The 11,326-nt window shown below is 42.2% G+C and overlaps 1 protein-coding gene across 1 annotated transcript; it reads left to right on the forward strand.

Moving 5' to 3' along the window:
• Positions 1-2,672: 2,672 nt before the first annotated feature.
• On the forward strand, positions 2,673-7,049 carry npas4l (neuronal PAS domain protein 4 like; the record flags this gene model as incomplete). Its single annotated transcript, XM_083774997.1, has 7 exons — positions 2,673-2,850; positions 3,691-3,836; positions 4,176-4,275; positions 4,388-4,643; positions 5,124-5,233; positions 5,599-5,734; positions 5,849-7,049. The coding sequence occupies 7 exons, from the start codon at positions 2,673-2,675 to the stop codon at positions 7,047-7,049; spliced, it is 2,127 nt and encodes a 708-aa protein (XP_083631123.1).
• Between the last annotated feature and the right edge of the window lie 4,277 nt (positions 7,050-11,326).

The following is an 11,326-nucleotide window of genomic DNA, read 5'->3' on the forward strand; positions in this document are numbered from 1 at the left end:
CATGTCAGACTGGGGGTCCTTGAAATAAAACGGGTTGAGAATCTCTGCTAGAGCCGTAAAAGTCTTCTCTTATGGGGGTCCCTGGCATATCTGTTCAAATGGGGGTCCGCGGGCTAATTAGTGTCAATTTGGGGGTCCTTGACATATAAAAGTTTAGGAACCAGCTATAGAGGGTATGCGTGTGACATCACCATCATACCCTGAAGTTATGCAGGAATGCCTACTGAGTTGCAAAAAACTACTTTCTGGCCTTGACAGCCCATATGCATCCAAACAGAAAAGTCCTATTTGATTGCATTAAATGACTTTAAACAACATTACATTTACTTTGTCACTCTCCATGCCACTCGATCTGCCATTCACTTTATGCATGCGCATACCCTCTATAGGAGACATTTCCGGACAGTGAATGCAATGCATGGTCGGTGCTATATTATGTGAGGACAATGCATGCATGACCTTTATTAAATTCATTTCTAAACACGTATGCAACTTTCTTTGAGTTTTATCCTTTTGATGGTGTATAAAATGTAGCCTATGTATACTGTATAATTGTTAATAAAATATAATCAATCAATCAATCAATCAATCAAAAGAAAAAACCTATGGGCTTGGCCACTACACCTCTAAGCTTGCGCGCAAACACATGGAGGATATATCAATATCTTCAATGTTAACAGGATAATGTTGAATATTACTGGTATTGTCCACTAGGCCTACTGTATATAAAATATTGGGCCAAATGGGCACACGTTTTTTCTTGAAAGTTTAATGCAAATAAAGGGCTTTTAATTGACTTGAACTGATAGGCTACGATCGAGTTGCACTGCATGCTGGGTTGCACTGCCACTCTTAATTGGCTAGTAGTGACTACCTAAGATGCCATGGTTAACTTTCTGGATATATTGATTCATAGCTTAATTACTCCCAATTAATGTGAATCACACACTTTATCACCGTGATAAATTGGCCGCGAGATCTGCACGCAGACATTCTGATTAGCTGCCCTGTCGTTTAAATGAACACAGATAGGCTAATGAAATGGTTGTTGCAGTTGCGGTGTTTGCCAGCCAGTATAGCACATTGTTGTGAAATAACCATATAGTCTAGCCAACCTGGCTGCCCATGCATATGGTGGTGGTTTATCTATGGATGTTTGGTTGACCTATCTATCTTGTTAATGCCTTTATAATTATTGTGCGCACCACCAGTCGGGGTTTTGATGAGCTATTTTTAGTGCTCACGTAATTAATTAATTTATCACCCTCCATCATTTGCCAGTGCGTCACTACATTATAGCCCCCCTTCCCTTCCCCCCACTGAGTTTAAACAAGGTATCAGGATGATATTATTTAAAAGGAGACACTGAGGTTTGACACATATAAGAATTAAGCATCCCTCCAAAGGTAGGACACAGTATCTGATATTCTTGTTTGTGTGTTGTTTATCCACCCATTTTTATTATTAATGACCAATTTGCATATCACTGCTTTTAATCACCGGATTTTTTTTTTTTTTTTTTTAATATAGTTTATCAGGTGACCAATACAATCACCCCCAAGATGACTGTTGACCGGCGCGACGCCTGCAGATGTAATAATGTAACCGCGCCCTGCTCTTCACATTATGTGACCGGGGATGGAGGAGTCTGCTGCAAAAGATCCAGGTCAGTGAAATATGTGAAGCCTCATTAAGCCTTTGGTGCACGTCCTCTAGTGGCCAAATCAAAGCAACTCTCCTCAGCTCAGCGTACTTAGACACTAAATAAACCGGAGCGACGCCCCGTCAAAAAGTTTTGGCTACACTTTTCCGTGTTACTGTTTTGGCCTTTGGCTTTGGGCTGCAGGCTAATGGACTAGCCATATCATGTGTTACCCACTATAACATCTGCTCTATTAGGATAAATTTGCTACAGAAAGTGGCTGCAAAAACCCCCCCCAAAACATCTTTAAAGTCTGTCTCTTCAAAGTGCAAAAGTGCATGGCTAAAAGTAAAAACAAGCCCAAACTCGTAGGTTGGCGGCGCTGGCCTATATACGGCCGCGCATGAGAAGGTATTTAAATAAATTCGCCCCCTGATAAGTGATTGATCATCTCAATCTTCCCTTTTGTGGCACGAATTTGTGTCTGTGCGTCTCCTCTCTGACGTTTGCAGCTGAGAGGCTCCGAGAGGACACTCTTTCTTTGTTATTGCAGCGGAGCGGAGGACCGGCTTGTAAGCCCAGCCTCCCCGTGTGTTGTTGAACGCCCACGCGTGAAGCACTTGGGGCTATAAAAGCCACAGGTTCTCCTACTGCCCCAGACAGACAGTGACACACAGACACAAACACACGCACGCCCTGAGAGCCCTCGATCATCTCATGCTGCAGACAGTTACCATAGGAACCCAACCTTTGATATTCAAAGTACAGCCGCAGCGCAGCTTATGTGGAAGAAGAGAGATCACTTTAAAACAAAGTGTGCTGTGAAACAGATGGATTAGGTTTAGTATTAGTGCGACATTATATTATTATAATTACATTTGAATGCCATTCAAATTTCAAACAAAGCCATTTGCAGGCTTGTTATGTGGCAGATAATGAGTTTGTGAGACCCAGTAGAGAGAGAAGTTTGGACTTCCCTGGCTCCCTGACATTATAGTTTCCATCAGCCCTGCACCTCCCTGACTGAACCATGGTCTCACACAGGTCCACCAAAGGGGCGTCCAAGGCTCGGCGGGACCTCATCAACAGCGAGATCAGGAGCATGCGTGCTCTGCTGCCCTTCAACCAGGAGGAACAAGAACGCCTCTCCTACCTGCACTCTATGGCTGCCATTTGCACCTACATCAGGAAGACTGTTCTCTTCCAGGGTGAGTCTTCAAACTGCATGGATACCTTTTCCCCACACACATTGTTGTTGTTGTTGTTTTTGTATGTGTTTTTAATGTAATTATACAGGGATGAATTTTTTTTTGCTTTAATCTCTTGAACCATCCCTATAGTGGGCATTTCATAATAGGCAAATTAGGTGAAAATAGCTGAACATTAAGGCAAAAATACTATAGATCTACAAACTCAACACTTGTTTAATGCCGTCAAGTAAGTAGTTATAGACCACCAAAGGACCCTGCAGGTCAATGCAGTATACAGTAGACCTATACTGTATAGTTTCTGTAGAGTGTAAAATGTGTATGTCCAAAACCATTCCTTTTTTGATTGGCATTAAATGCCTGGCTTTTGAAATAATTGAATACTTACTTAAATACTTTCAAAAACAGTGAAAATAGCCAATCTACAAGCTCTCAACATGTCACATTGTGAGCATGTAGATCTGCTATTTTCACAACTTTGTGTGAGACGTGTATGATGAAGTAGGGCATTCATTAAAAAAAAGAAAAAACATACGTTTTTAAATGTGGAGATTGTCATATATATGTCCCATCCCGGTATTCAAACTCGCATAAAGAGACCAAATTTCTACAGCTAAAGACAGAAAGCCTGCTTGGCCAGGAGGAGACATACGTATTGCGCTTATGAACTTTAGGCAGTACCGCTCTGTTTACCACTCTTGTTTTGAACCAGATGGTATTATGTCACATTAGGGAATGCACCAAAGCCAGGCGATGGTGGGGCGTCCCGTTGAGATGTGTGGGTGATGTACAGTGACGTACAGTAAGCTAAATCCAGGCATCCTTTCCCTTCCCCTCTAGGATTCCCAGCCGGCCAGTCATCTGACCGCTCTCTACCGCACCAGGCCTTTCTGCAAGCCCTGGACGGCTTCATCCTGGTCACCACCGCCCAGGGGAAGCTGGTCTATGTGTCGGAGAACGTGGCCGATTATCTGGGTCTATCTATGGTGAGAAAGGATTTACATTTTGGCCGGGAACCCCTTTTGGTGTTTTAAACATTATGTTGTAATTTAGCTATTGAAAAATAGCAGATCTACAAGCTCATAGCGCGCCACCGAGTGGCGCGCTACGAGCTTGAAGGTCTGCTATTTTTGAAAAATCGTGAAAAATATTTATTTCAGAAAACTGGATTTATTTTTGACGTCAGGCCTAAATTGATTACAAATTTCATTGGCTTCCTTTTTCTCATTTTGGATCATATTTTGGTGCTTCTTTTTAGTTAATTTATTGCTTCTCATTTCCATTGTTCTTTGGTGGCTAACATGGAATCCTCTTCTTTCTTCCAGGTGGATGTACTGCAGTGCGACTCTATCTATGACATGGTGGAGCCGTCTGACATAGATTCTATTCAATCAAGCTTTGAGTCTGGCACCGATGCGTCGACAGGTAATATATACTAACTTAGTAGTTTGCATGTTCCAGTAATTTCAGTTAATGACATCCTTAATTTACAGGCCCAAAACGTCTTAAACTAATCCTGAATGATTTTTGCTTCCAGAGAGGAGCTTTGTGTGCTGTATGCACACTTCCAAGGCCTTCAGGCTCCAACATGGCAGTTGCTGCTCCATGCTGGTCCGAGGGCGGTTCCAACCCCCAGCTTCCTCCTCCTCCTCAGCAGATCATCATCTCACTGAAGAGTCGCTGTTTGTTGCCCTCTGTGTGCCTACGGTCAACCGCCTGCAGACCACCGACTCCTCTCAGAGCTTCCACAGCGTTCACAGTCCAGATATGACCTTCACACAGACATCAGACAGGTACAGAGGACATTCTGAGGAATGCTTTTTTTCCCCCTTAAACCATTTTTGCCTGACGTCAAAATTAAGAAAATGCTCAATATTTCATTTTTGCCTGACGTCAAAATTAAGAAAATGCTCAATATTTCATGTCAAGGACCCCAAACATTTTAACATAATTGGCCTCCAACCCCCATCTGAAAATTATGTTGTTCCAGAAGCAAAGATTTGAGTTAAAAACATTTGTTATTTAAAAAAATATATATTCCAAATTTGCGTCACATTTTCACGATTTTTCAAAAATAGCAGACCTACAAGCTCGTAGCGCGCCACTCGGTGGTGCGCTATGAGCTTGTAGATCTGCTATTTTTCAATAGCTAAATTATAACATAATGTTTAAAACACCAAAAGGGGTTCCCGACCCCAAAATGGGTTAATGTTTTACTGAGAACCCCTGTTTCTATTTAAGATGTTAACACCTCTTTCTTCTTTCCCATGCAGTGTCGTCTGTCTGTTGGGTTATTCGGTTGAAGAGATGTCCGGCCGGTCGTGGTACAGCCTTCTGCACCCAGAGGACCTCTCCTTTAGTGCAAGCTCTCATAAAAGTTTGAGTAAGTATTATAGATCTTGTTTTTTGATGTAACATTATGTCTTTTAAAAACATTATTTCAGTTAATCGAAGGTCAATTGATTAAGATTAAGAAAATGTTTTGGAGAATGTAAATATTTTAATGTTTTTGAACATTTATTTACAACACATCCATGACAAAGTTTGTGCCTATTTTGTGAAAGAACTTATTCTCAACTTAAACAATGTCATTTTTCTTATACTGTATTCCTAATTTCCTACGCCATAAAAAAATGACAATTGTACTTTCCACAGTATTATGTAATTCATTCAGAGCAGTTTGGGATGAGATAAATTTGCCATGTGCGTACATGATAGTAACCAAGAATGTTTCGTTGTTTATCTCAGTACAGGCAGTCGAAGGGTCTCAGGTAGAGATGGTGTTGAGATTCCAACATAAGGACTTCTCATGGGTCTGGGTCTACATCCAGGCCACCAAGGGGTCCGACTGCCAAAGCATCAGTTGCACCAACTTCACCATCAGGTATGACCATAAACCATGTCCACCATTCCAGCTGATAATATGACTGATCATATAATTGTCAAATAACACTATATGAATACAGTTACTTATACAACTCTTTTATCCGTTTTGCAGTGAAACGGAAGCCAAATTCCTCACGCGGAAAATCGACAGCAATGCTTTCACTCCAGCGTCTCTGGCATACAGCACTGCCTCTCCGGTTCAACACGTGGCCGAAGCAGAGGGCTCTGAGCTCACCACGGGTTCCAAAAGGCGGAGGTCGACCTCCAGCAGCGATGACGAGGAACCCGGTGCCAAGAGGCCGTTGGACAGCGACATGTACTATGTGTCATATACGTCCTCCTCTGAAGATGATGCTTCTCCTGGAACCATGGGTCACCATCCTGCTCTCTTCACCCCTCCCTACAGTCCAGCATCCTCCAGCTCTCCTCTGCACAGCGAGGAGTCTGACTCCCACTTTCTGACCAATGGCTTTAGCTACACAGACCAGGTGGCGTCATCCTCAGAGGACTCTCTGTCCTACTACCCCCAACCGGAGCCTGGATGCCCCCCTCATCTGTCACCCTCCGAGGCCCTTCAAGCAGCTGCAGAACAATATTTCACTGTGCAGGTGATCAGTGACCACTCTCCCACCTCCTGCCCATCTCCCACCTTTGATTTCCAAGCCTGCACGGCCAATGCTCGAGTGGTTCCGGACGCTCTGACCGGGGCGGACACCTGTGACAGCCCGGTTGACTGTGCCCTGCATCCGGAGGAGTTCAGCCACCTCGTTCAGCCACAAGAGGGCGGCTTTTTCCAGCCTCATAATATTCCCCATGCCCATCATGCAGCGTTCCTGCTACCTTCGGGCCTTCTCACTCCAGACCCCTCCCCCACGTCACAGGGGTCTTTCCAATTTGACGACTTGGAGCAGGTGGAGATCAGTATTCTGGCCCAACAGATCTCCTCCTTGGCCAGTAGCTTTGACCTGTACCGCGCCCTGAGCCCGGTCCATCACACGTCACAGCCAGCCACAGAAAACCGGCCCTCCGCTTGTGACTTGTGGCCAGAGTGCCCTGCTCTCTCCGCAGGCCCCTACCTTAAGCCTGCGATGGTCCTGGAGGATGGCATGTTTGACAGAATCCTGAAGGAGTGGCTCCCTGTGGTCACAGGGAAAAGTGACATCCCCTGTCCCGGGGTTGTCTCCAGCAGCTATCTGCAGGACTCGGTGGATGGAGAGGAGTTTATCCCAGCCAATATTGCCGTGGCTCCCTTCATTTTGCAGCTGGGAAGCCATGACCAAAACACTGGGTTGTATCAACTCAACCACTATTGACGCCGTACCCTCCAGCAAGGTAAAGATACAGTACAATGCAGCTACTGAATCAATGTAGATTTTTAAAAATATTACCACACTTTCTACTTTCTGCTAAATCCCACAATTTCTACAGATGTCCATAAGACTAGATGCATAGTTATTAATATGACTAACATTCTTCTGCTTTCTCTTTCAGATGGACTGGAAGAAATGTGTGCTGAAATAAGTCTGTGACTTACACTACCGTGCTACTGCATGTATGGCATATTGTCAAGGCAACCCACAGGAATCAAAGAAGAGTTTGAGCAGAGACTCAAAAAAGGACATATTTGCTGAAAACTTGGAAACATTGTCTCCAAAAATTTTTTTTTTTGTACAATTGAATATTAACTAGATTTTAAAACAACTGTAGAACACCAAACACTGACATTGGCAATATTTGTTATTTCTGTCTTTCCTTGTTTTCCTCATGTTGTTGGTGTCTCTATAGTGTCTAGTCAATTCTATAAAACGGTACTCTGAAAGTAGTTTCAGTCGTTTTCAGGGCACTTTTTAATCGAAGAAGAATTTACTCTTTTCATTCCGGTATTGAGCAAAACCACAATCTTCTGCTGAGCACTTTAACTTTAAATTAAAAGCTATGTATTTGTTTTAATTGGAAGTACAACAGGTTCTAGATTAGAATGTAGGCCTATACCCTGGATAGAACTGGATGATCAATATGTTGATTGAGGTACAACCAAAAACCCATTTGTGTTACACGCCTTAAAAGACTATATATGTCTGGTTATGGAAAACCTGTATCACTGTTTACCCCTTTGAAAAGTTTGTGAATAGGAAGGATTTTCTCTATTGCTTACTTGTACTTGATGTCGCCTTTCTTAGTGTGCCTATAGTAATGCATTTTTTTAGGTTGAACAAGAAAGATGGTACGTAAGCAATCAAATGATATTGATTGTTAGTTCAAAATCTACCTCAAGGGTACCTTGATATTCATTCCAACTAAGTCTAAAGCTTCTTAATTAGCTGTATTTAATTGCTGTATGTTAATTGCTGAACATAATTACTGTACTTTTCATCTTTCTTGTAAATAGTGTCAAATGTTAAATAGTGACTTTACTACAATGTGAACAATTTTATAATGTTTTGGGACGTCACGTCATCCACTGCTATATATATATTTTTTAATTGGTCTTATTGTTTGTTCACTGTTCAGATTCTTAAGTATTTCTGACATCAGTTTAAAAATAAAAATAACCAAATGTCTATGTCTTGTCTGTGTTGTGTAAATAATATGGAACACTGCTCTATTATGCTTTGTACATAGCCTACCCCCCCCCCCCCCCCCCCCCCCCCCCCCCCTTAAGGAAAGGAGGCTATTTGTAGACTTTGAAGTGCAGTGTGGGTTCATTCATAGTCATAAATCAGGGGTGGGCGACTTTGATGATGGAGAGGGCCACACCCACAATACATTTCCACACTCACTCCAGAGGGGCCAATTAAGTTGCATGTTCGTAGCAAAAATAGCCGATCTACAAGCTCAAAACACGTCACAGTGTGACGCGTTTTGAGCTTGTAGATCAGTAATTAAAGTAATTAAAGCGGGTCATGTTTGGAATTGTAACAGCTGAAATCAATAATATATCAGTATTCTAATATTAACCTGAGGGCCACTTTAACCCATTCTGACCGGGCACCCATTTTGGTGTCAGCATCATATGCTTTAGCTATTGAAAAATAGCAGATCTACAAGCTCATATCGCGCCACCGAGTGGCGCGATACGAGCTTGTAGGTCTGCTATTTTTGAAAAATCGAAGAGCGACTGACATTTTTAGAATCTGATCTCAGGTCAGAATGGGTTCATCAGGACCAGTGTGTGTCCGGCGGAAACCTTGTATGAATCTGATCTCAGGTCAGAATGGGTTGGTGGGGGCCTCCAGATGCCCATGCATGTCATAGATGCATGCATTTTATATTATAGCCTACTCTTTCTTTTGTTAGACTGATTAAAACTAAAGCAATGATTGATTAAAATAATTATAGTTTATAGGCTAGATTTGACATAAATAAATTGCAGCTCACTGTTGTTTGCCCATGGATGCCATGCAGTGATTTTGTGGGGGTGAAGGCAGTTATTTTAATTATTATTATTTATTTTAACTTTTAAATTCGAAATGATACAACATGAAAGTAATTTGTGTATTAATTTCATCAGTTTATAATTGCCAATACAATAATCATACGAGGGGCACGTCATCCTGTGATCGAAGGGGTACGTCTCTGACGTCATCCAGTCTCGATATCGACCATTTCCGTCAGCCAATAAGTCTGTTTCCTTTTCAACGCTGCCGCCGGCCCGGCTGCTATACTGGCGAAAAGACCCTCCAAAAACAATGTCAAGCTAAACACAACTGGCGATATTAATTAACAAGACACCTGCAGACATTAGTAGCAAACTATGAACACAACAGCCTACATGACACCGCAGAGAGTTAAGAACTGTTAAGGTGCATTGACTCCAGAGGTTTCTCGACAAAGAAGACTTCTTTCCAAACGGGACAGAATGATGGACGCAAGACAAGTGCCGAGGCAGGTAGGCCTTATGTCTTTGACCATGAATGACATGCTTAATGTCGTTCAAAAGCACCCATATGGTTCACAAACTTCACCCTTTCATGATTATGACAGTCATGTTTCAGGGCTAGTTCAAAAGCTGTGTTGCAGTCATGCAGTGCCAGTGTTTGTTGCTACATAATAGCATAGTTTGTTACTTTGTATAACGCATGCCACGCTTGAGCGCGAGCCCAGGTGCAAACAATCATCATGGTGGCTATTTGGCGCCCACGCCTGGCCATGTCTGACACATTGTTTCAGTAAAGTTTGGTCTGGTGCTTTATAGTTCAATTAATACAATGAATAAGCTCAGAAGGACGTTGTTTGACGCGTCAAGCATTTGTTTTGCGTTCTATTAGCTACTTTATATTTGGCCATATTAAGTAATGCAGATTTCTTGGGCAAAGGAAGGAAGGCACAGACAACTGGTAAACATAATTATGGTCTACTTTGGGCGGGAACCCCTTTTGGTGTTTTGACTAAGCATTATGTTATACTTTAGCTGTTGAAAAATTGTGAGCATGAGCTTGTAGGTCTGCTATTTTTGAAAAATCGTAAAAATGCGGCACACATCTTTGAATATATATTCTTTCAGAGCGAACGTTTTTTTTCTTTTTTCGACGTCAGGCCTAAATGGGCTAGAATAATGGAGTTTTTCTTCTCATGTCAACATTCTTGCTGAGGCTAAACGCCTGTCTGAATATTCTAAACGATAAACCACTCCAGACTAGAGAGAGACTATACACAAAGCCTTATTTTGGCTCTACATAATATGAAATAGTTTTTAACCTTCACTTTTTTTTGCTGTATGGCTATTAGTATTGCTGCAGGCAGTGCATCTTTTGTTTATTTCATTAATGTAGGCATAGTACAGTATATGGATATTCGTCCTAAAATCAATAATCCAAACAACACATTTATTTACACCCTCGATGCCAAATTGAAGGGCATGCTTTAGCCTGACTTTAAAGGAGCACTGCACCCATTTTCAATCTTGTCTTACAGTCCCCCCCCCCCCCCCCTATAGATGAAAGATGGGTTGAAAATGGTTGAAGTGGTCCTTTTTTAAAAGTCTGATTTGTGTAGCCCAGACTTTACACTAATAAAACTCCACTTTGTTCTAGGGATCAGCTGTATATTTCAGATGTCTGTGCTGAGTGTAGCGCTCTTCATTGGCTGTTGTTCTGTCTCTCTGGGTCCGTTTAAAGATTCCATCAGGATAAACTGCCCTGGTGCTACACCACGTCTATTGGGCTTTTCAGGGCTCCATTGATTTTCACATATTGTGGCTATTCAGGCCAATGAAAGCTTATCAACAGGCACAAAGGGTGGAGATCAATTTCCCTGTTTAGACAGACGTGCGTCCAGCATTAAATTAAATTGATGGCCCGACTTATATATGGCGGGGGAAAATTGACGATCTACAAGCTCACATTGTGTGAGCTATCTGCCACTATTGGACAAAGTGTGGAATGGATCATTTAATTGGCCAATGGAGTTGACTGACTGTAGCCTGGTTAAAGAACAGAAAATGGCTGGAGACTAGATCAGGGCTGGGCAACTTTGAAGATGTAGACGACCACTATATCTTTCTTTCTTTCTCATCTTTATTTATTCTCGGAATACAGTTGAGGGCAAGCCCTCATTTTCAACGTAGCCGAGGTTACAATACATAAAATAC

Source organism: Protomyctophum parallelum, assembly GCF_964188405.1.
Source record: "Protomyctophum parallelum genome assembly, chromosome: 10".
In the NCBI taxonomy this organism is placed as follows: domain Eukaryota; kingdom Metazoa; phylum Chordata; class Actinopteri; order Myctophiformes; family Myctophidae; genus Protomyctophum; species Protomyctophum parallelum.